The sequence below is a fragment of the Rattus rattus genome, chromosome 9 (genome assembly GCF_011064425.1).
Source record: "Rattus rattus isolate New Zealand chromosome 9, Rrattus_CSIRO_v1, whole genome shotgun sequence".
In the NCBI taxonomy this organism is placed as follows: domain Eukaryota; kingdom Metazoa; phylum Chordata; class Mammalia; order Rodentia; family Muridae; genus Rattus; species Rattus rattus.
The window spans coordinates 8,699,378-8,726,891 of record NC_046162.1 but is presented as its reverse complement, the minus strand read 5'-3'; the positions used below and the strand labels follow the sequence as shown (position 1 = coordinate 8,726,891).

The following is a 27,514-nucleotide window of genomic DNA, read 5'->3' as shown; positions in this document are numbered from 1 at the left end:
TTATGTCACAATCGCTCTCAAAGAGTTCTCATCCTTAAATTATATGCGACCTGAGGGCAAAACAATGTACTATTTCCTTGAAAATTAAATGTTTAACACTGAGCTTCTAGGTAAGGTATGGAAGAATGAGCTGTAGGATGCTATACAACCCACGATTGTGTGGTAGAAAGAATATTTTTATGCTTTTTGAATTCTTTTCCCTTCCCCCACCTTCTCTTTTTCTGTGTTTTCTGAGACTTGGTCCCATATAGTTGAGGCTGGTTTCAGAATTACTAAGTAACTAGGATGACCTTAAACTTTTGCTCCTTTTACTAGATGTGTGTCACAAATCTGCTTTTGTCTTTAACAAATGGTAAAATAATTGTATGTATATATTGGGATAAATGTCATTGTGATTTATTTACTAGTAAATGACTGTTTGTGTACCCATTTTACATGACTACACCTGGGGTTATGTGAAATTCCTTGGGGGAGAGGAGTTTCTACTGGGAAAGTTCCAGCAGCCTTGGTTTGGCACTTGGCATACAAAGCACCTATCCATGTCCCTCTCAGTTTGCCCACAGAGGAGTGTTTACATGAACATATGCCTTTAGGAGAGCATAGGAAACCACAGCTGTACTATTGTTCTCTTTCCTCACTTTGAGGAAGGGCTTCAGGATTTGGCTAAACTAATACAGTCTTCAAAATTATGTGCTCAGCTTTGGTCTTTCAGTGTCTTCTGGGTGCAGTGTGTGTTTGCTTAGTCAGGCTGGCTTAGTTAGGGCTTTTGTTTCTGGATCTTGAACATTAAGAATATCCAACTGGTCAGGTCTGGTGGCACAGGCCTCTCATCCCAGCTACTCAGGAAGCTGAGGCAAGGAGGAACAAGAGTTCAATCTGTTAGTGAACTACAGAGTGAGTTCAAAACTGTCCTTGACAACTTAGTGAGACCTTGTCTCAAAACAAAACAAAACAAAATAAAATAAAACCCTCAAAACCCGAAACCTCAAAAGCAGAATGCTGAGGGTACAGCTCCATGGTAGAACACTTACATAAGTGTGTGTGCAGCCCTAGGTTTAACCCCACTTCTCAGAAACAGGAACCCAGGGAGAAGATTGTGAGGGTTAGGATTGCAGCTCATTTGGAAGAGTGCTTGCATAGAGTGAATGAAGCTCTGGAGTCCATCCCTAGCATCCACACACTGGGTATGGTTGTACACAGCTGCACTTTCAGCACCCAGAGGAAGCAGGCGGATGAGGACGTCATGGCTACATGAGGTCCTCTCCGAAAAAAACAACACAAACCAAGATGAGACCAAAGAGGACAATATCCAATTAAGATGTTGGGCCTTCAGGGCTGGTAAGACTTCTAAGTGGGTAAAAGTGTTTGTTCTGAGTTCACTTGAAGGTGAAAGGAGAAAACTAACCCTGTAGTGCCTGCCATTCTACCTCCAACACACACACACACACACACACACACAGTGCCCCCCTGCATTACTAAAGATAAGATTTGTGCCTTTTGTATCCAAGTCAGTGTGGAGGTTGTATGAACATACATAACTTCAGTTTATAGCCTTGAAGTCAGTGTAGTAGCAAGAGGTCAGGGTCTACTCAGTGAATTTTTAACAAATTTTATAACACAAAGAATGTTTTATAAAGTTACTAAGGCGGAAGAACTGTGGTGTTTTAAGTAAACGGATATTCCTGGAAGCTAAGGCTCTGTCTTCTGACTTTAGGCCTGCTTTCTTGTTGGGTTGTCGTGGTTACTCGTCTGCATTCTGTCTCTGCTGCCCTGAGGATTGCTTCAAGCCTCACTGACTTGTGTGTTGTCTATTTCAGAGCTCCAGCATTGACTTTCTGGCAAGCCAAGGATTTGACTTTAATAAAGTATTTTGCAGTGGTAAGACTGTCTCTGTGACTAAATGAACAATCTTGAAAAGACTTTCAAAAAGGAATTGTACCTTTTTTTTGTTTAATTTTTTATTATATATTTCTTTACATACATTTCAAATGTTATTCCCCTTCCCGGTTTCCTGTCCATAAGCTCCCATTCCCTCTCCTCCCCCTCCCCCATATTGGTATTCCCCCTATTCATCCCCTTTGCTGCTCCCCCTCCTGCATATTCCCCTGCACTGGGGGTCCAGCCTTGGCAGGACCAGGGCCTTCCCCTTCCACTGGTGCCCCAACAAGTCTATTCTCTGCTACATATGCAGTTGGAGCCCTGGGTCAGTCCACGTATAGTCTTTCGGTAGTGGTTTAGTCCCTGGAAGATCTGGTTGGTTGGCATTGTTGTTTTTATGCGGTTGCAAGCTCCTTCAACTCTTTCAATACTTGCTCTAATCCCCCCCAAGTAGGTCCTGTTCTCAGTATGGTGGTTTGCTGCTAGCATTGACCTCTGTATTGGACATGCTCTGGATATGTCTCTCAGGAGAGATCTACATCCTGTCCCTTTCAGCATGCATTTTTAGCTTCATCGATCTTATCTAGTTTTGGTGGCTGTATATATATGGGCCATATGTGGGTCAGGCAATGAATGGCCATTCCTTGAGCCGGTGCTCTAAACTTTGCTTCCATATCCCCTCCTATGGATATTTTTTCCCGTTTTAAGAAGGAGTGGGAGCATCCCCATTTTGATCATCCTTCTTCTTGAGCTTCCTGTGGTCTGTGGATTGCATCTTGGGTAATTTGAGCTTTTTGGCTAATAGCCACTTATCAATGAGTGCACACCAAGTGTGTTTTTCTGTGATTGAGTTACCTCACTCAGGGTGATATTTTCTTTTTTTTTTTTTTCTTTTCTATTTTTTGGAGCTGGGGACCGAACCCAGGGCCTTGAGCTTGTTAGGCAAGCTCTCTACCACTGAGCTAAATCCCCAACCCCCAGGATGATATTTTCTAGTTCATTCCATTTGCCTATGAATTTCATGAAGTCATTGTTTTTGATAGCTGAGTAGTACTCCATTGTGTAGATGTACCATATTTTTTTAATCCATTCCTCTCTTGAAGGGTATCTGGGTTCTTTCCAGCTTCTGGCTATTATAAATAAGGCTGCTATGAACATAGTGGAGCATGTGTCTTTGTTGTATGTTGGAGCATCTTTTGGGTGTATGCCCAAGAGTATTATAGCTGGGTCCTCAGGTAGTGGAATGTTCAATTTCCTGAGGAACCTCCAGACTGATTTCCAGAGTGGTTGTACCAGTTTGCAATCCCACCAACAATGGAGGAGTGTTCCTCTTTCTCCACATCCTCGCCAGCATCTGCTGTCACCTCAGTTTTTTATCTTAGCCATTCTAACTGGTGTGAAGTGGAATCTCAGGGTTGTTTTGATTTGCATTTCCCTGATGACTAAAGATGTTGAACATTTCGTTAGGTGCTTTTGGCCATCCGATAATCCTCAGCTGAAAATGTTTTTGTTTAGCTCCATACCCCATTTTTAATAGGGTTATTTGGCTCTGTGGAGTCTAACTTCTTGAGTTCTTTGTATATTTTGGATATTAGCCCTTTATCAGATGTAGGATTGGTAAAGATCTTTTCCCAATCTGTTGGTTGCCGTTTTGTCCTAATGACAGTGTCTTTTGCCTTACTTAGAAGCTTTGCAGTTTTAATGAAGTTCCATTTGTCAATTCTTGATCTTAGAACATGAGCTATAGGTGTTTTGTTCAGGAAATTTTCCCCAGTGCCCATGTGTTCAAGACTCTTCCCCACTTTTTCTTCTATTGGTTTGAGTGTATCTGGTTTGATGTGGAGGTCCTCTATCCACTTGGACTTAAGCTTTGTACATGATGAAAAGAATGGATCAATTTGCGTTCTTCTACATGTTGACCTCCAGTTGAACCAGCACCATTTGTTGAAAATGCTATCTTTCTTCCAGTGGATGGTTTTAGCTCCTTTGTCACAGATCAAGTGACCATAGGTGTGTGGGTTCATTTCTGGGTCTTCAATTCTGTTCCACTGATCTACCTTCCTGTCTCTGTACCAACACCATACAGTTTTTATCACTATTGCTCTGTAATACTGCTTGAAGTCAGGGATGGTGATTCCCCCCAGAAGTTCTTTTATTGTTGAGTATAGTTTTCACTATGCTGGGTTTTTGTTATTCCACAGGAATTTGCAAATTGCTCTTTCTATCCCAATGAGAATTGAGTAGGAATTTTGATGTGGATTGCATTGAATCTGTAGATTGGTTTTGGCAAAATGGCTATCTTTACTATATTAATCCTGCCAATCCATGAGCATGGAAGATCTTTCCATCTTCTGAGATCTTCCTCAACTTCTTTCTTCAGAGACTTGAAGTTCTTGTAATATAGATCTTTCACTTGCTTGGGTTAAAGTCACACCAAGATATTTTATATTATTTGGGACTATTGTGAAGGGTGTCATTTCCTTAATTTCTTTCTCAGCCTCTTTATCCTTTGAGTAGAAGAAGGCTACTGATTTGTTTGATTTAATTTTATACCCCGATACTTTGCTGAAGTTGTTTATCCAGTTAAGTAGTTCTCTGGTGGAACTTTTGGGGTCACTTAAGTATACTATCATATCATCTGCAAATAGTGATATTTTGATTTCTTCTCTTTCAATTTGTATCCCTCTGACCTCCTTTCGCTATCTGATTGCTCCGGCTAGGACTTTGAGAATGATATTGCATTGGCAAGGAGAAAGTGGGCAGCCTTGTCTAGTCCCTGATATTAGTGGGATTGCTTCAAGTTTTGCTCCATTTAGTTTGATGTTAGCTACTGGTTTGCTGTATGTTGCTTTTACTATGTTTAGATATGGGCCTTGAATTCCTGATCTTTCCAGGACTTTTATCATGAAGGAGAGTTGAATTTTGTCAAATGCTTTCTCAGCATCTAATGAAATGACCAGGTGGTTCTTATCTTTGAGTTTGTTTATATAGTGGATGACATTGATGGATTTTTGTATATTAAACCATCCCTGCGGGGCTGGAGAAATGGCTCAGTGGTTAAGAGCACCCAACCGCTCTTCCAGAGGTCATGAGTTCAATTCCCAGCAACCACATGGTGGCTCACAACCATCTGTAAAGAGATCCAATGCCCTCTTCTGGTGTATCTGAAGACAGCTACAGTGTACTTATATATAATAAATAAATAAATCTTTAAAAAAAAAAAAAATCCCTGCATCCCTGGGATGAAGCCTACTTGATCATGGTGGATGATCATTTTGATGTATTCGTGGATATGGTTTGCAAGAATTTTATTGAGTATTTTTGCGTCAATATTCATAAGGGAAATTGGTCTGGTGTTCTCTTTCTTTGCTGGGACTTTGTGTGGTTTCAGTATAAGAGTAATTGTGGCTTCCTAGAAGGAATTTGGTAGTGCTCCATCTCTCTCAATTTTGTGGAATAGTTTGGATAATATTGATATGAGGTCTTCTATGAAGGTCTGATAGAATTCTGCACTGAACCCATCTGGACCTGGGCACTTCTTGGTTGGGAGACTTTTAATAACTGCCTCTATTTCTTTAGGAGTTATGTGGTTGTTTAGATGAAACCTAATTTAACTGATTTAACTTTTGGTACCTGGTACCAAATTTCCTTTTTCCTGATTTAACTTTGGTACCTGGTATCTGTCTAGAAAATTGTCCATTTCCTCCAGATTTTCCAGCTTTTTAAATATAGGCTTTTGTAGTTTTGATTTTTCAAATTTCTTCAGATTCTGTTCTTATGTTTCCCTTTTCATTTCTGATTTTGTTAATTTGGATACACTCTTTGTGACCTCTGGTTAGTCTGGTTTATCTATCTTGATGATTTTCTCAAAGAACCAGCTCCTGGTTTTGTTGATTCTTTGTATAGTCCTTTTCCTTTCTACTTGGTTGATTTCAGCACTGATTTTGATTATTTCCTGCCTTCTATTCCTTTTGGGTTTATTTATTTCTTTTTGTTTTAGAACTTTTAGATGTGCTGTCAAGCTGCTGACATATGCTCTCTCATGTTTCTTTTTGCAGGCACTCAGAGCTATGAGTTTTCCTCTTAGAACCGCTTTCATTGTGTCCCATAAGTTTGGGAATGTTGTATCTTCATTTTCATGAAATTCTAAGAAGTCTTTAATTTCTTTCTTTATTTCTTCCTTGACCAAGTTGTCATTGAGTAGAGCATTGTTCAACTTCCTTGTATACGTGGGCTTTCTGTCATTATCATTGTTATTGAAGACCAGTCTTAGTCCATCTGATGTTAGGATGCATTGGATTATTTCTATCTTCCTGTATCTGTTGAAGCCTGTTTTGTGACCGATTATATGGTCAGTTATATGGAGAAGGTTTCCTGACGTGCTGAGAAGAAGGTGTATTCTTTTGATTTAGGATGGACTTTTCTATAAATATCTGTTAAATCCATTTGGTTCCTAACTTCTGTTAGTTTCTCTATGTCTCTGTTTAATTTCTGTTTCCATGATCTGTCCATTGATGAGAGTGGGGCGTTGAAATCTCCTACTATTACTGTGTGAGGTGCAACGTGTGCTTTGAGCTTTAGTAAGGTTTCTTTTATGAATGTAGGTGCCCTTGCATTTGGAGCATAGATATTTAGGATTGAGAGTTCATCTTGGTGGATTTTTCCTTTGATGAATATGAAGTGTCCTTTCTTATCTTTTTTAATGACTATGGGTTGAAAGTCAATTTTATTTGATATTAGAATGGCAACTCCAGCTTGTTTCTTGGGGCCATTTGCTTGGAAAGTTGTTTTCTAGCCATTTACTCTGAGGTAGTGTCCATCTCTGTCTTCAAAGTGTGTTTCTTGCATGCAGCAAAATGCTGGATCCTCTTTAAGTATCCATTCTGTTAGTCTATGACTTTTTATTGGGGAATTCAGTCCATTGATGTTGAAAGATATTAAGGAATAGTGTTTGTTGTTTCCTGTTATTTTTGTTGTTAGAAGTTGAATTATGTTTGTTTATCTCTCTTTTGGTTTCATTGCAAGGAAATTATATTCCTGCTTTCTGTACAGTGTAGTTTCTCTCTTTGTGTTGGAGTTTTCCATATATTATCCTCTGTAGGGCTGGATTTGTAGAAAGATATTGAATAAATTTGGTTTTGTCATGGAATATCTTGGTTTCTCCATCTATGTTAATTGAGAGTTTTGCTTGATGCAGTAACTTGGGCTGGCATTTGTGTTTCTTAGTGTCTGTATGACATCTGTCCAGGACCTTCTGGCTTTCATAGTCTCTGGTGAGAAGTCTGGTGTAATTCTTATAGGTCTGCCTTTATATGTCACTTGACCTTTTTCCCTTACTGCTTTTAATATTCTCTATTTGTTTTGTGCATTTAGTATTTTAACTATTATGTGACGGGGGGAGTTTCTCTTCTGGTCCAATCTATTTGGAGTTCTGTAGGCTTCTTGTATGTTTATGGGCATCTCTTTCTTTAGGTTAGGGAAGTTTTCTTCTATAATTTTGTTGAATATATTTACTGGACCTTTAAGTTTGGAGTCTTCACTTTCTTCTATACCTATTATTCTTAGGTTTTATCTTCTCATTGTGTCCTGGATTTCCTCTATGTTTTGAGCTAGGAGCTTTTTGCGTTTTGCAATATCTTTGACAGTTTTGTCGATGTTTTCTATGGTATCTTCTGCCCCTGAGATTCTCTCTTCTATCTCTTGTATTCTGTTGGTGATGTTTGTATCTACGGCTCCTTTTCTCTTCCTTAAGTTTTCTGTATCCAGGGTGGTCTCCCTTTGTGCTTTCTTTATTGTTTCTATTTCCATTTTCAATTCCTTTACCTGTTTAGTTGTGTTTTCCTGTAATTATTTCAGGGATTTTTCTGTTTCCTCTCTAAGGGCTTCTACTTGTTTACTTGTGTTTTCTGCATTTCTTTAAGGGTGTTCTTTATGTCTTTCTTAAAGTCCTCCATCATTATCAAAAACTGTGATTTTAAATCTAAATCTTGCTTTTCTGGTGTGTTTGGATTCCAGTATTTTCTTTGGTGGGAGAACTGGGCTCTGATGATGCCAAGTAGTCTTGGTTTCTGGTGCTTAGGTTCCTGTGCTTGCCTCTAGCCATTGGGTTGTCTCTGGTGTTTGCTTGTCTTGCTGTTTCTGAGAGTGACTTGACCCTGCTGTAGGCCTCTGTGTCAGCACTCCTGTAGAACTGTTTCCCTGTTTTCTTTCAGCCTTTTCTGAGAACAGGTTTTCTGACTTCAGGTGTGTCGGCGCTCCTGGAGACTGTTTTCCAGCTCTAGATAAGGGCAGGAATCAAAGGGTCTTGCCTGTCATTGCTGGTGTAGGTCCTTGTACCCCGGGGGCACAGTTGGCACTATGCGATTCTCTCTTGGGTCTGGACTGTGGGTAGAGGGTAGTCTCCTCTGACTTCTCAGGAGTATCCACACTTCTGAGGTTCCAGCTCTCTCCTCCACCGGATTGGGTGCAAGGAGCTGTTTAGCTGGTTCAATTCGGTCCTGAGCGCAGACCAGAACCTCATGTACTGGCAGCTGTCTGTTCCTATATCCTTGTGTCCAGAGGTACTGTGCAGTTTCCCCTTGGACCAGGAATGTGGGCAGAGGTGTGCAGATGTGGCAGTCTGTCCTGTGGTCTCAAGATGTCTGCACTCCTGGATGGTCAGCTCTCTTCTCTTTTTATAAACCTTGATAATTCTGAGCTGAGCAGGAGAAGAGATAGCATTCCCTTGGATGATAGTGAGGCATCTTAATTGTGACTTGATTGAGGCTTGTTCATTCAGTCTGTGTAGGACTTAGTCACCTCTCTTTCCAAATGTGGCAATGTCTTCTAGTTTCTGCCCCTGTGACAGGTGCATGTAATTCTTACAAAGTATACACAGTATATCTTACAATTCAGAGACACCTCATGGGAGAGAGGTGTAGTCTGTGTAGTTGGCATGATTGTAATGGCTCACCTTTGTGGATATGGGACTGAACAGCATGTTGAGGAGAGACATGGCTTCCCCATGTCCCATCCTCATTTCAGAACATGAGGCTTTTTTATCAGGGAGGTGACTATCAACTATTTGTAGAATGGCGGTGTTGGAATGTTGGATAGTAAGACAATGGAATGACTTTCCTTTTCCTTAAAGGTTTGAGAGTGGGGCTGGAGAGATGGCTCAGCGGTTAAGAGCACCCGACTACTCTTCCAGAGGTCCTGAGTTCAAATCCCAGCAACCACATGGTGGCTCACAACCATCTGTAAAGGGATCTGATGTTCTCTTCTGGTGTGTCTGAAGACAGCTACAGTGTACTTATATAATAAATGAATAAATCTAAAAAAAAAAAGGTTTGAGAGTGAAGGTGGCAGGGGGTGGTATGTCAGTGGAAGTGCCCTTGCCATCCTCTGTGAGACTGGGTCTCCACCTTACTATTGCAAAAAGAAAAGAAAAGGGAGGAAAAAAAGTATTTGAGAATTAGAGATGCTAGTGTCTGTCTGCAATCCTAAGTTGGGAATGTGAGGCAGGGATATTGCTAAGTTTAGCGCCAGCCTTGGCTACAGAGCAAGCAGCCTGGAATGACTCTTCCGTTAGGAGTTCTTTGCAGGACTGCATCACAGGCTCCTGACGTCCAGGTGTTTCCCAGGAGCTTGGCCTCTTCATGGCGTTGTTTGTATGCCTAGTATGTCTGTCTCTTTGCTCAGAGTGGCTTTACCATCTAACAGGATGATCAGAGATGCCCAGTTCTGTGTGTTTCTTGAGGAAATCATACTAAGTTGGATTGGTTTTCTTGTCAATTAACTTGAGCATCCAGCGAGGATTCTCTTATGTTTTCCCCTCTCAGGGAGAAAGGTCTCTCCCTTGCTCTGCATATCTTTCTTACTTGTCTTTTGAGTTTTCTTCACAGGAGCCTTTTCTGCTTGTCTGATCAGAAGTTCCTTTTACTGAAGAATAGGTTGTCTTTGCTTGATCCTTTGTGTTCTCATCCATAAATGCTCAACAGAGTACCAGTGCCTTTACTGCAATGGTGACTGAATGCATGAGCAAGCATAGTTCACGATCACTTCTTTCTGGGCTGATTTTTTTTTTTTGCAATATAGTTAAAATATGGTCTGTATCGGATAGATTTCTTGTTAGTTAAAAGTTTTGTGTATAACCAGATAAGTGAAGCACTTGGGAGACAGTGAATTTGAGACCAGCCTTCTCTACCTGAGCTCTAGGACAGCCAGGTCTACAAAGTAGGACCTGACTCAAAAGAATGAAAACAAACAGTTTTGTGTAAGGAATGGAGGCTCAGAAGGTGAGAGGTTGCTGCTCTTCTACAGGGCTGGAGTTCAGTTCCCCCACCCATGTGTGGCCGATCACAAATGCCTGTCACTGCAGATCCATGGGATCCAGTTCCCTGTTCTGATCTCTGCAGGTACCTGTACAGAAGACACATTACATACATATAAATAAAAATACATTTTTATTTTCTAATTTATTCTTTTAAAAATTATTTGTAGGAATTCCATATCTGAACCAGGAAGAAGAAAGACAGCTGAGAGAGCAATTTGATGAAAAACGTTCTCAGGCCAATGGGGCCGGAGCTCTGACAAAATGTCCTGTGACAATTCCTGAGGATCAGAAGAAGTTTATTGACCAAGTAATGTAAGTTCCTTAACTAACATGAGAGATGCACTGGGCATGGACTAGGGGCTGTCGTACACTAGCAGCATCTGCAGGGACCTATGCAGATGTGATGTAAGAAGCAGGCTGTAATTGTGGCCTATTGGAGGATGTCTGTCTTTCATCTGTTTTGTGTTTCACATGTCCAGGTATTCACACAAGGCTTTAATTGTGCCATATCTGAATCTGGACAATAACTGCATGTTGTATCACATCTGGACCTGTCCCATGTTACTGGGGGTCTGGGGGAAGGAAGTCTCAGAAGCTGTGCAGATCTGTTTGGACTTACTCTCTGTTACTGGGACGATCTTAGCAGGAGTACAGGTCTTCTGGACCAAAGCTCGCTAGAATGTTCCGTATGTACTTGTTTCTTGCAGTGAAGTTTCTGACAAGCAAATGTACTCTGGGAGGAGTCTCTAGTCTTGTATAGGGTAGCTATCAGCATAATAGCTTTATTAGAAAAGTCAGAATTATATTGCTAGTATTGGTCAATTCTTAATATACTTACAAATTTTGCATGAGTGGTACACACATGTGTATGTGTGGATGTGTGCATGAGGAGGTCAGAGAAGAAGGGGGTTAGATAGCCTGCATCTCTCTTTCTTTTACTTTGGGGCAAGATTTCTTCCTGCACCTGAAGCTTGAATATTTTGGCTAGGCTGACTGTCAGTTTGCCTTAATGATCCTCCTGCCTCTGCACGGCTCCCTGCAAAGGCAATGTGGTTGTGACTGTTTGTTAAGCCATGCCTGGTTTGTGTTGGTGCTCACTCACCCTCATGCTGGTGACTCTTTTTTTGTTTTGTTTTTTTCCTTTTCTCCATCTTTATTAAATTGGTTATTTCTAATTTACATTTCAATTGTTATTGCCTTTCCCGGTTTCCAAGCAAACATCCCCCTAACCTCTTCCCCTCCCCTTCTATATGGGTGTTCCCCTCCCCATCCTCCTCCCCTTACCGTCCTCCCCACAACAATCCTGTTCACTGGGGGTTCAGTCTTGGTAGGACCAAGGGCTTCCCCTTCCACTGGTGCCCCTACTAGGCTATTCATTGCTACCTATGAGGTTGGAGCCCAGGGTCAGTCCATGTTATAGTCTTTGGGTAGTGGCTTAGTCCCTGGAAGTTCTGGTTGGTTGGCCTTGTTGTTCATATGGGGTCTCAAGCCCCTTTAAGCTCTTTCAGTCCTTTCTCTGATTCCTTGAATGGGTGTCCCGTTCTCAGTTCAGTGGTTTGCTGCTAGCATTCACCTATGTATTTGCTGTATTCTGGCTGTGTCTCTCTGGAGAGATCTACATCCGGTTCCTGTCAGCCTGCACTTCTTTGCTTCATCCATTTTATCTAGTTTGGTAACTGTATATGTATGGGCCACATGTGGGGCAGGCTCTGAATGGACGTTCCTTCAGCCTCTGTTCTAAACTTTGCCTCCCTATTCCCTCCTAAGGGTATTCTTGTTCCCCTTTCAAAGAAGGAGTGAAGCCTTCACATTTTGGTCATCCTTCTTGAGTTTCATGTGTTCTGTTCATCTAGGGTAATTCAAGCATGTGGGCTAATATCCACGTATCAATGAATGCATACTATGTGTGTTTTTCTGTGATTGGGTTACCTCACTCAGGATGATATTTTCCAGTTTCATGCATTTGCCCATGAATTTCATAAAGGTCATTGTTTTTGATAGCTGAGTAATATTCCATTGTGTAGATGTACCACATTTTCTGTATCCATTCCTCTGTTGAAGGGCATCTGCGTTCTTTCCAGCTTCTGGCTATTATAAATAAGGCTGCTATGAACATAGTGGAACATGTGTCTTTGTTATATGTTGGAGCATCTTTTGGGTGTATGCCCAAGAGAGGTATAGCTGGGTCCTCAGGTAGCGCAATGTCCAATTTTCTGAGGAACCTCCAGACTGATTTCCAGAATGGTTGTACCAGTTTGCAATCTTACCAACAATGGAGGAGTGTTCCTCTTTCTCCACATCCTCACCAGCATCTGCTGTTGCCGGAGTTTTTGATTTTAGCCATTCTGACTAGTGTGAGGTGGAATCTCAGGGTTGTTTTGATTTGCATTTCCCTTATGACTAAGGATGTTGAACATTTCTTTAGGTGTTTCTCAGCCATTCAGCATTCCTCAGCTGTGAATTCTTTGTTTAGCTCTGAACCCCATTTTTTAATAGGGTTATTTGTCTCCCTGCTGTCTAACTTCGTGAGTGCTTTGTATATTTTGGATATGAGCCCTCTATCAGTTGTAGGATTGGTAAAGATCTTTTCCCAATCTGTTGGTTGCCGTTTTGTCCTAACCACAGTGTCCTTTGCCTTACAGAAGCTTTGTAGTTTTATGAGATCCCATTTGTTGATTCTTGATCTTAGAGCATAAGCCATTGGTGTTTTGTTCAGGAAATTTTCTCCAGTGCCCATGTGTTCAGACTCTTCCCCACTTTTTCTTCTATTAGTTTGAGTGATCTGGTTTGATGTGGAGTTACTTGATCCACTTGGACTTAAGCTTTGTACAGGGTGATAACCATGGACTGATCTGCATTCTTCTACGTGCTGACCTCCAGTTGAACCAGCACCATTTGCTGAAAATGCTATCTTTTTTCCATTGGATGGTTTTGGCTCCTTTGTCAAAAATCAAGTGACCATAGGCATGTGGATTCATTTCTGGGTCTTCAATTCTATTCCACTGATCTACCTGCCTGTCTCTGTACCAATACCATACAGTTTTTTTTTAAATCACTATTGCTCTGTAATACTGCTTGATTTCAGGGATAGTGATTCCCCTGGAAGTCCTTTTATTGTTGAGGATAGTTTTAGCTATCCTGGGTTTTTTGTTAGTCCAGATGAATTTGCAAATTGTTCTGTCTAACTCTCTGAAGAATTGGATTGGTATTTTGATGGGGATTGCATTGAATCTGTAGATCACTTTTGGTAAAATGGCCATTTTTGCTATATTAATCCTGCCAATCCATGAGCATGGGAGATCTTTCCATCTTCTGAGATCTTCTTCAATTTCTTTCTTCAGAGGCTAGAAGATCTTATCATATAGATCTTTCACTTGCTTGGTTAAAGTCACACCGAGGTATTTTATATTATTTGGGACTATTATGGAGAGTGTCATTTCCCTAATGTCTGTCTTGGCTTGTTTCTCTTTTGTGTAGAGGAAGGCTACTGATTTATTTGAGTTAATTTTATACCCAGCCACTTTGCTGAAGGTGTTTATCAGTTTTAGTAGTTCTCTGGTGGAACTTTTGGGATCACTTAAATATACTATCATATCATCTGCAAATAATGATATTTTGACATCTTCCTTTCCAATTTGTATCCCTTTGATCTCCTTTTGTTGTCTGATTGCTCTGGCTAGAAGTTCGAGAACTATATTGAATAGGTAGGGAGAGAGTGGGAAGCCTTGTCTAGTCCCTATGTTGGTGACTCTGAACTAGCCTCTACAACTTTAAAATTGATAAATTGTTTGAGAATTTTTTATAATTTTGCTAGCGTCACCAATAATTTCATTCAAAGGATATGTCAAAATATATCTATTTTCTTTGATTTTGATTATCTTTTTTATTTGTTTAGAATGTGTAGAAAGTGGACCTCTAAGCATAAGAAATATGTTCTTGGGGAGTGCTTGCCTATGATGTACAAAGCTCAGGGTTTGGTCCCCAGCACTGCATGAGTTGGGTATAATGATGCTAGCTATACTTGTGGCACTCAGCATTTGGGAGGCAGAGGCAGGAGTATCAAATGTTCAAGCCATACTCACTACATAGCAAGTTTGATATCATCTTGGGATATATGTGACCGTCTCAAAGGGGGGAAAAAAGGAAAAAATCTACATTGCTTGTGTGTATTCTAAGAATGGAATTCTTGTTCATCTTTGAAAAGTGCTCTGTCACTTGTCACCCCCATACCAGGATTTACATTGCTTTTGAATGTATCTACTGCTGATTATTTTGAGTATAGGTTTTGAGTACAATCACTGTTCTGATCACTTCATCCTTTCAAGGTACTGATGGTCATTGTCTGAATTTTACTCATCAGAGAGAAGATAGAGGGTTTCCTACAGAGAGAAGAGAAGAGGACTCTGGAACTTAACCCATGCACTGGGTCAGTTGGTTTCTTTGTTGTATGCATTCCTTTCTACTGGAGGAGGAATTCTGTTTTTTGATGAATATGGGTTTGGTTTTTTTGTTTGTTTGTTTGTTTATTTTGTTATTTTTTTTGTTTGTTTTTTTTTTGAGATAAGGTTTTCTGTGCGTAACAAGCCCTGGCTATCTTGGACTGGCTTTGTGGACCAGGCTGGCCTTGAGGACCAGGCTGGCCTTGAACTCACAGAGATCCACCTGCCTTTGCCTCTTGAGTGCTGGGATTAAAGGTGTGTGTCACCACACCTGGCTTGTATATAGTCTTTTTACAGCATCCTTATAGTCTTTCTGCCACAGGTACGTTCCTAAGACTTGAATGCTAACTGGGCAGTAATACAGCTGCAATGTTTGTCTTCTGAGACTCAGAATAAACACTTTGTCCTGTCCTTGGATAGAAGAAAGTCACTCTGCAACTTAGACTTTAGGCCATGCCAGGAGCAGGATCATTGGCCTGGAGGAGAACTAAACAGACATAGGCTTCAGAAGAGGACTCACTGTCAGGCCACTTCTGTTCCTTCTCTACAGAGAAAAACACAAATCAGCACACGAGAGAGCCTCTCCGCATCGCATCTTTCCTCCTTTCACTCTGTGGCCGCTTCATGGAGATGTCAGAATGCAAACATCTGCTCTAAACTCTTCATGCAGCTGCAGGAAGCAGTAGTTGATCATAATTCCTACCTATTGTCTAAGAGCAGTAATAACATTAACATTTTGATAAAGACATACGATAAGTCCTTCTACCTCAGAAATGTCTGTGATGATTGTGTGTACCTGTTGTAGTGAGGGCTCTAAATTAAATCTTTCCAACCCATTGATTGGTCACTCAGTCATTAGGGTTCCCTCCTAATAGTCCAAGCTCATTCGTTTTCTTTTGTTCTACAGGTTCCAAAGAAAACTTATTTATCAGACTTTGAGTTGGAAGTAAGTATATGAATTAGATGGAAGCATGCTCTCAAGGACAGGATTTCATAAATGAAGTATAATCTGTGGTCCCATTGCTCTTTTTTTTTTTTTTTTTTTTTTTCTCCATCTTTATTAACTTGGGTATTTTTTTATTTACATTTTGATTGTTATTCCTTTCCGGGCCAACAACCCCTAACCCTCTCCTTCCCCTTCCCCTCCTATATGGGTGTTCCCTCCCCATCCTCCCCCATTACCGCCCTCCCCAACAATCACATTCACTGGGGTTCAGTCTTAGCAGGACTAAGGGCTTCCCCTTCCACTGGTGCTCTTACTAGGCTATTCATTGGTACCTATGAAGTTGGATCCCAGGGTCAGTCCATGTATAGTCTTTGGGTAGTGGCTTAGTCCCTGGAAGCTCTGGTTGGTTGGCATTGTTGTCCCATTGCTCTTTTGACATTTTCAGTTATGGGTTATGTGACCCTATCATGTCCCCAGTCAGTTCTTAAATTGACTACTCATTTAATTAATTTTCTTTTAAAAATTTTTATTTATTTATTTTTTTTAAGATTTATTTATTTATTTTATATATAAGTACACTGTAGCTGTCTTCAGATCCACCAGAAAAGGCCATCAGATCTCATTACAGATGGTTGTGAGCCACCATGTGGTTGCTGGGATTTGAACTCAGGTCCTCTGGGAAGAGCAGTCAGTGCTCTTAACCACTGAGCTATCTCCCAACCCTTAATTAAATTTCTGTTACTATTTTGTAGATGTCTTAAAACATATGTAATTTCTTCTGTTTTTATGTCTTCCTTTCACTTTTCTCTCACTGTCTTTCACACTAAAAACAAAAGAAAAAACTAAAAAGAAAAAAGAAAAAACCTGACAGTGATATGTACATGAATAATTTTCATTTCATTTTTTTATTTCTTTGAGACGGGGTTTCTGTGTAGCTCTGGCTGTCCTGGAAGTTGCCTCCTAGACCAGGCTGGCCTCGAACTCACAGAGATCTGCCTGCCTCTGCCTCCTAAGTTCTGAGAAGGAATAATTTTTAAACAGGACAGGGGAAGACTGTAGGCTGTCTTAACCAACCTCCTCTCTTGTCTTATCCTTACATCTGTCTATGTGCTGTCCACGTCTCTCCTCGGGCTGCTGCAGACATAAGGCAAAGTGAAGCCCTACACCCCCCACCCTTCCTTTTGTACAAGTCTCCACAGACGGTTACCACTTCAGTTACAAAGTAGGCATTTGGAAGTAAGATGACCTCTGTGACAATGGGTTAACTGTATTATAGAATGCCAAGTATTTTAGAAAATTCAAACAAAACTGGTAACGTTGCTGTGCATTTGAGAGAGGTGTTGGAGTAGGCTTATTTTAAAGTCGTTAGTGGTGATTGCCCCAATTTAGTAAAGCTTTACTCTATAGCTTCATGGCAGCTCCTTGAATTCTTTGGGGGTTTTAGCAGTCACTGATGTGAATTCTTCCTTTTTTCATTTAGGTATCCCAAAGGCATTCATGTTGAGACATTAGAGACTGACAAGGTAACTAAGAGTTATTCAGTGCTCACAGTTAACTAACTGTGATTCCCTGAGGTGTTGTTAGGTTTTGCCTTTGCCCTGCTCCCATGAGCTGTGACTTTTGGCAGCCACCTGTCCTCTCTCTCTGAGCCTGATTTTTCTCATTTGCATAGTGGGGCTAAGCATGATGATCTTATGCTAATGTAACTTACAGATTTTAATTTTATGTGTATAAATAAATGGTTTGCCTGTGTGTAGGATGTATGCCTTGTACCCATGGAAGTCAGAAAAGAATTGGAGATGCATGTGTTTGTAGGGCTACCATGTAGGTGTAGGGGACTGAACTCAGGGCTTCTGCAAGAGCAATGAGTGCCCTTAATCACTGAGCCACCTCCCCAACTCTTAACAACTTTGTGATGATTTGGGCCAGGAGTAGTGGCACTTACCTTTAATCCCAAGCACTCAGAAGCAGGTAGATCTCCATGAGTTCCAAGCCAGCCGTGTCTATATAGTGACTTCCAGGACAGTTATGTAGAGACACTCTCTTTCAAACAAAACTGTTACAAATGCCAACCAAATAAGATTATTTAATGGATAAGTGGAAGTGAACTTTTTTCCATTTGTAATATATACATTTATTGTAATTCTGTTTTAATTAAAGATTTATTTTTATTTTATGGGGTTGGGGATTTAGCTCAGTGGTAGAGTGCTTGCCTAGCAAGCGCAAGCCCTGGGTTTGGTCCCCAGCTCCGGAAAAAAAAAAAAAAAGATATTTTTATTTTATGTGCATGAGTGTTTTGCCAGGCACATATGTCTGTGTGCCATATTTGTATAGTGCCCACAGAAGCCAGGAAAGGGCATTAGATTCCCTGGGACTAGAGTTAGAGACAGTTGTTAGCTACCATGTGGTGCTGGGTCCTCTGGGAGAGCAGCCAGTGCCCTTAACTGTTAAAGTAAATATTTAATCTCACTTTTGATCATTCAGCTCCCAGATAAAAGACACAAACCTTTTATATTTATGACAAGCCTTTAAAGCACTAGAGCCAGGCAGATGTTAACCTTCTAAGCAATTAGTTTCTACCTCCCTACCAAATAACCCTGATTTTTAACTTGCCATGTTCCATCTGAACAGCTCTTATTCCAATTGGCCAGCCCTCAGGGCCCTGTTTTCATGACTTACCTACCACATGATGGCTTCTCCTCTTTCCTCCTCAACTCTGTCAGACCCCAAGCCTGGGAATTGAAACCCCACCTACCTCTCTTCTGCCCAGTTATAGGCTGTTGGTATCTTTATTAAACCAATAGTTTTAAATTAAGGAACAAGGTCATATAGCATTATTTGATGTATGTATGAATTCTTTCATCCCTGAGGAAACCAGGGCCAGTATTTAACATTACAGTACGTAGCACCAGGCCACACCTCAACACTTACCTGCCCAGCCATCTCTCCAGCCCCTTCCTTTTCTCTTAAAATTTACACACACACACAAATATATATATATATATATATTTATATATAAACATATAAATATATTTTAATTATATATGTATATAAGTGTACATATTTATATGTACACATAAATATATACAATAAATACATAAATATATAAATGTAAATGTTTAATATATAGTTATATTTAAATACACATATATACATGTGTATATATTTATTTATACGTGTGTGTGTGTGTGTGTGTGTGTGTGTGTGTGTGGTGTCAGTGGGGCCAAGTACAATTCAGGTTGTCAGGTTTGTCACTAAGTGTCTTTATTAGTGAGCCATCTCTTTGGCCCTTGCAGTGTGCTTAATAAATATAAACTATAATTAGTGTGAAAGAGGACTATAATTATTCAAGGTTTTTCCTGTGTTCACAAAATTTGATGCAGGTGCTTTACTTATTAAAAGTAATCACTTAGCATTTTAAAACTGCATTACCTAAGTGCTCTGTTTGAAGTCTTCTTGCATGGTTCATAGCTGATTTCAGCCGATGTTTGTTGGTTTGAGATCTTAAAATACTGGACATGTTGTGGACATGCAGAAGTACAGGGCTTGGGCACCCACTCAGCTTTGGCATCATCTCACAATAGCTTTACTTGTGCTTGCTCGTGCCTTGGCTTATAGTTTTTTGATTGTTTTCGTTGTGCCTCACTGAGATGGTTTCATCATATAGCTGAGGCTGTCCTTTAACTCACCGTGTAGCCTAATACATCAGACTTGCTGTTCCGAGTTATAATCACAGCACTTTGGAGGCTAAGGAGTTAAATGTCTCCAGAGAACTAGGCATTATTTGTCTTTTAGAAGGAAAGACACATAGTTATCAGCAAAGTGGATGAAGAAGAACGCAAAAGGAGAGAACAGGAGAAGTACGCAAAGGAGCAGGTAAGTGCATAAGAAATGATAATGTAATAGAACTAGCTTCTTTCTATATATTTCTGGATCACTGTTGTTGGGTTCATTTAGCCAGCAGATGGCTAATTATCAAAGTTAGTTTTGTTTTTGTTTGTTTTTTAAAGACCAGTATTGCCTTAGACTGTATTTCCTGACTCTCTTGCCTCAGTCTCCCAATTGCCTGATTACAGCCATGTACTACAGTATCCACTTGAAGTTGTTATTTTTATTTATTTATTTTTTTGTAAGTCAACATGATTGACTTGGAAATTACCACACATCCTGTAGGTAGGCATGGTGGTGCATGGTCTAATCCCTGGTTTTGGTCTTAAAAGGTGGAGGTAGGAAGGTTCAAGGTCTGCACACACTTTACAAGATCCTGATTCTGAAAGCAAATAAATAACCCCTGCCCCAGTATATGATGCGATGGGTAAACTGTGACAGCTGTTAATGAACTAATGAGTGCTTTAACCCTTGCTCATTCTACCGGCTAAAACAGAAAAGTATGTAGATTGTTTTACCTTTTTTGTTTTAAAGTTTTATATTGTTTTTAAAGGTTTACTTTCAATTTTTATTGTGTGTGTGTGTGTGTGTGTGTGTGTGTGTGTGTGTGTGTGTGTGTGTGTGCGCGCGTGTAGAGTGATGCTGCACCTGTACAGGTATCATCAGGATCTAGAGGAGGGCATGGAGCCCTTGAAGCTGGAGTTACAGGCAATTGTGAGCTACATAGTGTAGTTGCTGGGGACTGAACTCAGGTCCTCTGGAAGAGTAGCAAGTGCTCTTAACCTCTGAGCCATTTCTCATATTTTGTTGCTTGTTTGTTGTGTGTGTGTGTGTGTGTGTGTGTGTGTGTGTGTGTGTGTGTGTGTGTGACACAGAGGGGGGAAGGAGGGAGAGAGAGAGAGAGTGAGAGTGTGTGTGTGTGTGTGTGTGTGTGTGTGTGTGTGTGTGTGTGTGTGTTGGGGGGAGGAAGGCTCTCTTGTCCAAGGACACACATGTGGAGGTCTGTGCAAAGCTCCTAGGAGTGGTTCTCTTTTAGCCTTCACGGGGTTCTGAGGGGTGCAGATTGTGAGGCCTTTGTGCAAGCACCTTTACTCTCGGAGCCCTCTTGCAACCCTTTCTGTTTTAATTTAGTTCTTTTACTTAGGAGGAACTGAATGATGCTGTAGGATTTTCAAGAGTCATCCATGCGATTGCTAATTCGGTGAGTCATCCACATTTGGTGTTTTTCTAGTTATATGGCTAAGCACAATATTTAAAATGAAGTGTCTTACTGCTACTGCAAATTGCTCTCTTGGTTACCCTTGGAATGTTTACCTAGTCTGGAGGAAGAAGTTAGTAACATGGGCTGTTGCTGTACAATGTACCAAGTCAGAAGTCATCATCATTGAATTATATCCAAATCAGTTTTCAAAAAGTCTCTGTTGCAAAAGTACAAAAATGCACACACAACCATGTGTGTGTCCTTTGACACATGAGCCCCCTCCTCTCTCTCTCTCTCTCTCTCTCTCTGTCTTACACACACACACACACAAACGATGTGAGAAATAAGTGTTAAGTTGATGTGTATATATATGTATGTATATATAATATACATTACATACATACATACATACATACACACACACACACATACATACATCTCCCATGCATACGAAGGCACAGGATCACCCTGCCCTATGATGCCTCTGTATAGCTGCACAAAACTGACTTTCATTAATCTGAATACAAGAACTAGAAGTCAAGGAGCAATTAGAGGAATCCGGAGGGTAATTACAAGTTGACTTCCTCTATAGAACTGTAATTAAATCCCAAAATTCATCTATCATAATCTTAGTAAGCTTTAGACATATGCTGGCTGTTGTTATAAATGTGCTAGAGCATTCTGTGGTCAACATCTTTCCTTGGCCTTCTGAACGGCATCTACCTTTTGCATGGATAAACCAGGGTGCTCTTGTGTGGATAGTAGATTACCTGGGTCTAAGATTTTCTTCTCTGTGGGCAGTTGGGTCTTGGAAGGAGTTGTCTTATCCCTTAGATGCTGCCCGTTGAGACCGTCTCAGAGTTCAAATGCCACTCTGTCAACATGGACAGTGGAGAGGAGGCACACTGTCCTCATTTGAAGACAGCACAGATGACAGAGTCTTATAAAAGAAGATCGTTAGCTACAAAGAACTCTGTTACCCAAGCACAATTGAACTGTACTGAACATAAAATTGTGTCATACTGGGAGGAGAAAGGGGGTGAGTCACTTGAGCAGCTGCTAAGGTCGCAAGGACCCAGAAAAGCAGGTTCTGGCCGCCCTTGGTACTGTGTGGAAACTTAGCCAGCATACTTGAAAAGCAAGGGGGCTTCAGTTTTGATCTTCATTAGCTAGCATAATAGTTCATCTTATTTCCAAAGTTGAGGCATTTGTTCTCCTTATACACAGGAGATGCACGTTTCTATTTGCTTAGCTATGCATACTCAGAAAGAATACAGAAGACATTAATAATACCGTTCAATTCCTGTGGAGCCTAGGAAGGTCTGAGAACTGGGAAAAGAACATTCAGTTTAATAAAAGGATCTAAGTAAAATTGTGTTTCTTAGGATTTAGAAGAAATAGTGAGAAAAAAGTTATGTCTATTAGAAATGAAGTTATTCTAATATTAATTTGTTTGTTTTTGAGATAGGGATTTTCTGTGTAGCCCTGGCTCTCTTGGAACTCACTCTGTAGACCAGGCTGGCCTCAAACTCAGGAATCATTCTGCTTCTGCCTCCCAAGTGCTGGGACTAAAGACATGGCCATCACTGTCCAACTTAATTTTTTATTAATATTGATAAGCTCTATGAAGCCAATAGGCACATGCACACATTTATTTATTTATTTATTTATTTATTTATTTATTTATTTATTATTTACTTGCAGAATTGAAGGTAGAATCTAGTACTTTTTAATTTTTTTTTTATTAAATAAAAATGTATTCATGTGTATGGGTGTTTGGCCTGAATGTGTGTGTGGACTTGGGAGTGCAGCTACTTTCAGAGTGCAGAAGAGTGTCCGATTCCCCTGGAGCTGTTGTAACCTGCCCAATGTGGATACAGGGAACTGAATTTGAGTTCTTTACAAGATTAGTGTGCACTCTTTTTTTTTTTTTTTTTTTTTTTTTAGTTTTTTTTTTTTTTTTTTTTTTTTTTTTTTCTTTTTTTTTTTTTTTTTTTTCCAGAGCTGGGGACTGAACCAAGGGCCTTGCGCTTGCTAGGCAAGCGCTCTACCACTGAGCTAAATCCCCAGCCGCTTAGTGTGCACTCTTAACCACTGAGCTGCCCTCCAACCCCTCTGGGGGGTATTTATACTAATTATCCAGTCAGTACAGGTCTATGTAATATGTTTTATGTATCTAGATGTATTTTGGTGCTACTGAGATTTGACCTTAGGATCTTACAGTTATTAGGTAAAATCTCTTTCAACTCAGCTCCAGCTCCAGCCTCTTTCTCTCTGTCTCTGTCTCTCTGTCCCTGTGTGTGTACACAGACACCTGTGGAGGCTAGAGGACAATCTTTGAGAATCACTTCTCTTCTTCCACTATGTTGGTTCGAGGGATGAAGCCTCAGGCTTCTGATTTCCTACTCACATAAATGTCACAGGAATAGTAAAGAATTTCCGTGCATATCTTGGACAACTGTCCCTGATGCTGACATCCTGAACTGCTGTTCTGTACTTATCAGAACCAGGAAGTGCACATCATTATGATATGGGGAAGTAAACGAAAATCTTAATTTGATTTCAGGGGCTTCTCAGCTAAGTCTTTTATTTTCACAGTTCTGTTCAGGACTGCTTGTAGTTCCTTTTTATCACTTCTTGCTCTTTCTTTGTCTGTATAACTTAATAGTGTTGATGAATTTTCCGTGTTTTTGTTAAATGTCCCTCAGCTGGGATTTGTTGTTTCATGTTTAGAGTCAGAGGGTTCTGTTTTGGGACGAATAACACAGAAGTAGTATTTATCATGTTGACCTCAGTAATGGATTGTTGAGGCACCGTCTACTGCTGCTCTATGCAGTTACTGTTTTTCTTTTATAGGCAGTAAATGCCTTTGGTGAGTAGGCTGTGCTGTTGCACTTTTGTTGTCTCAGTACTTGAGAGGCAGAAGCAGGAAGGTCAGGAGTCGGGAGGCTAATCTAGGCTACCGAGCATGTAGACATATCATAAAAATCAACACCAGACAACCTAGTTTTGTTGTTGGTTTGTGAGACAGAAACATCGCTGTTCCATCCTGTTGCCTCAACTTACCAAGTTCTAGGAGTACAGGTGCCTACCACCATTGCTGGCTATAAACTTGTGTGTGTGTGTGTGTGTGTGTGTGTGTGTGTGTGTGTGTGTGTGTGTGAATGAATGAGTACACTGTAGTTGTCTTCAGACACACCAGAAGAGGGCACCAGATCCCATTACAGATGGTTGTGAGTCACCATGTGGTTGCTGGGATTTGAACTCAGAACCTCTGGAAGAGCAGTTGGTGCTCTAAACCACTGAGCCATCTCTCCAGCCCTATAACCTAGTATTTTTATTACTTATTTTGTTGCTCAATTTGGAATAGTTTTAATTGGTGCTTTTTTAGTTCAGCTCGTATGTCTCCTATCCGATTACTTTAAACATTTACTGGTGTCATGCAGTGTTTCCCCTGGCTTCATTCTGGAAACTGATTTCTTTCTTTCTTTCTTTTTTTTTTTCCTTCTTTTCTTTATTAACTTGAGAATTTCTTATTTACATTTCGAATGTTATTCTTGGCAGGACCAAGGGCTTCCCCTTCCACTGGTGCCCTTACTAGGCTATTCATTGCTACCTTTTAGGTTGGAGCCCGGGGTCAGTCCATGTATAGACTTTGGGTAGTGGCTTAGTCCCTGGAAGCTCTGGTTGTTGGCATTGTTCTTCATACGGGGTCTCCAGCCCCTTCATGCTCTTCCAGTCCTTTCTCTGATTCCTTCAACGGGGGTCCCGTTCTCAGTTCAGTGGATTGCTGCTGGCATTTGCCAAGACTGAACCCCCAGTGAACGTGATTGTTGGGGGGAGGTCAGTAATGTGGGGAGGGGAACACCCATATAGAAGGGGAGGAGAAGGGTTAGGGAATGTTGGCTCGAAACCGGAAGGGGAATAATAATCGAAATGTAAATAAGAAATACTGAAGTTAATAAAGATTAAAAAAAAAAAAAAAAAAAAAAAAAAGCAGGCTGAGCAAGCCATGGGGAACATGTCAGTAAGCAACACCCTCCATAGCCTCTGTTTCAGCCCCTGCCTCCAGGTTCCTGTCCTGTCTGCGTTACTATCCCAACTTCCTCTGTTGATGAACAGCAATGTGAACACGTAAACCAAATAAACCCTTTCCTCCCTTAATTGCTTTGTATTTATAATGCTTATCAAAGCAGTAGAAACCCTAAGACAATGTTTATGTTAAAAATGGAGTCATCTAGCCAGGGCTACACAGTGAGCTCTAGCTCAGCCCACGCTACAGAGAGAGACCCCTATGTCGAATAAAACATAACACCCATCTTAACCCACTATTGTGAGAAAAACAAACAAACAAAATTTGAAAGCAGAGCTGGACGTGGTGGCACAGGCCTAATCTCAACACTGGTGGAACAGAAGCACAGAAGCATAAGATTAGTAGTTACAGGTTATCCTCAGCTACATAGGTGTTCAAGGCTAACCTGGGCTTCATCAGGTCTAATCTCAGTTCCTACTCTAACTCCCAAAACTGAAACTACAACATCTTCTCTCTGTTCCCCGAGGAATCATAAGGCTGGGCAATCTAAGGTGATATTGTATATTAGTAGGTAATTTTTTAAAATTTTATAAATTTAATAAAGAATTTTATTTTTCGTAGCTACTAAAATGGAGTAATTTATTGTACATGTATGATTGAAAAGCAATGACAGTCATCAAAATGGCTCGATGGGTAAAGGTGCTTGCTACTGGTGACTTAGTCTGATTTCCTAAATCCATGTAAAGGTGAAAGGAGGGACATAGTCCACAAAGTTGTAACCCGGTCTCCTCCACAGGCATTCTGTAGCTTGTGTATCTGTCACCTTGGCCACCTGCTCCAATATATGCATGCATATGTGAGTGCTCAAGTGCACACACACACAGACTAGTAATAATAACTTTTTAAAAGAACAATGGTGTGCCATTGCACATAGATGATGTAGGAAATGAAAATGTATTGAGTTTAGCAACATTAAATCTCTAAAATATGTAGGTTTTAAAGATGTTTTAAGAGTCTTAAAGGTATATATTTGAAGTCAAAGTTCTTAGGATTTCAGATTTTATTGTTTACAAGTGCTTCAGTCAAACTACTTCTAGCCAGGCACGTTGTTCTCTGTAATCTCAGTTTCTCAGAGAGACTGAGGCAGGAGGATTGCTGTAGCTCAGAAGTTCAGGGGCAACCTGGACAGTATAGCAAGACTTGTCTAAAAACCAAAACCAACAACAAGAAACTACATCAAAATTTTGAAAATAACAAGATTTATAAAAATGTGAAAAATGGAAAAAAATCACAAAGAATGGGCACAGTGGCTGTGCACCTATAATCCCAGCGCTTGAGAAGCTGAGGCAGGAAGAGCATGAGGCCTATGTGGGTTACCTAGGTAGGGAGCAGCAGGCTCGCCTGACTGTGTTGTGACTCCGTCTCATCTGAAGCATCCTTCTAATTTGCAAGCCCTGAAGCAACTCTGACATGCTTTTCCTAACCGTCTTTCCCCAGGGGAAGCTGGTTGTTGGACACAACATGCTCTTGGATGTCATGCACACTATTCACCAGTTCTACTGCCCTCTGCCTGTGGTAAGTGGCTGCAGTGTCAAAACCCACCTGCTTTTTCTGTGAGTGCTCACTCTCCGGCTGGGCTGTGATTCCTCATTTCTCCTCATTTCCTTGTATGCAGGATGTTCCTAGGAAGACCTTACATGGATTTCTTTTATTATTTTTATTATTTTGTGTGTATGGTGAGTGTTTTGCCTGCACGTATGTGGGCATGCTTGGTTACCCAAGCAGCTTCAGAAGAAGGTACTCTAGAGTGACAGAAGTTCTGAGCTGTGAGTTGGATGCTGGGTCTTCTGAAAGAGCAGCATGTGCTATTCATCAGTGAACTCAGACATCAACTTTAAATTCACTTTTTAGGGACCTAGGAAGATAGTTTGAAAGTACTCTGAGCTGCTGAGCTGGCTTTGCTGTTTGATAGGATATATACATCAATATGTTAAGGAGTTGACAGCTGTCAGCTATTGCCAGAGCAAGTCAATGCTGGTAGGTTTGTTCATTAACTGCTGCACACAGGATAGGCCACAGGCATCTCCAAAATTAGACTTGGGAGAGCCAGCAGGAACACAGTGCCACTTGATTTTGCTATTGCCGAGACCTTGAGGCTCCCTGGGGACCATGGTGGCATTTCTGTACCTGGAGCCAGGTCATCTGAGTCATTATCGTATGGTTTTTTGCCCCTGTATTGGCTTTTTCCCCTTGTTCCATAACTGCTGTGGCTCTGTCTCTTGTCCCCATAACTCTGCTGTCCACCCTCCTTCATTTTTCTGTCCTTCAAAAACCTCCCTCTCTGCCATGACTTAAGCCACAAATACCATAGGTACTCCAACATCCATCCCTAGCTCTGGTCTCTCTCAATTCCAGGTGTACATTTCATGCTAGACTCTAGCTCACAGACTAAGGCATTTTTAAGATTTATGTATCTCAAAGGAGATTTAAAAGTTTGGCACCTCCCCCTCCTCCCTTTTCCTTCTTTCATTGTCTTCAAACCAATTCTTTTTTCTATTTCTATTACTCTGATTTCCCATCTGCAGTCCTGTGTTTCACGTCAGCCCTGAGTTCTGCTATCCAGTGGATGATCCTGAAGATGTTTCATACCTGAGATCTTATCTGTGTCTCTTTCAAGTAGCCGTCCTTCTCTGCTGCAGTTCAGCCTGGATTCGAGTCCTTTTTTCCCATTTAACATTCAGTTTGTCTTTTATACTACATATTGGCAACGTTTTTATAAAACACCAAAAAACCTAGTTTTCTAGGCTGTACAATG

At 40.7% G+C, this 27,514-nt stretch overlaps 1 protein-coding gene across 4 annotated transcripts in view; it reads left to right on the top strand.

Annotated features, from left to right (window-relative positions):
• Parn (poly(A)-specific ribonuclease) overlaps window positions 1-27,514 on the top strand; it is a 129,900-nt gene that overhangs the window by 8,006 nt on the left and 94,380 nt on the right. For 3 of the 4 annotated variants that reach the window (XM_032911807.1, XM_032911806.1, XM_032911804.1), the window contains exons 6-13: window positions 1,818-1,878; window positions 10,360-10,504; window positions 14,553-14,618; window positions 15,539-15,577; window positions 17,058-17,100; window positions 19,373-19,453; window positions 20,610-20,666; window positions 26,197-26,274. In XM_032911807.1, the coding sequence (XP_032767698.1) occupies window positions 1,818-1,878; window positions 10,360-10,504; window positions 14,553-14,618; window positions 15,539-15,577; window positions 17,058-17,100; window positions 19,373-19,453; window positions 20,610-20,666; window positions 26,197-26,274 (570 nt within the window). The remainder of the gene's footprint in view (window positions 1-1,817; window positions 1,879-10,359; window positions 10,505-14,552; window positions 14,619-15,538; window positions 15,578-17,057; window positions 17,101-19,372; window positions 19,454-20,609; window positions 20,667-26,196; window positions 26,275-27,514) is intronic. The other variant, XM_032911805.1, reaches the window with a different exon arrangement.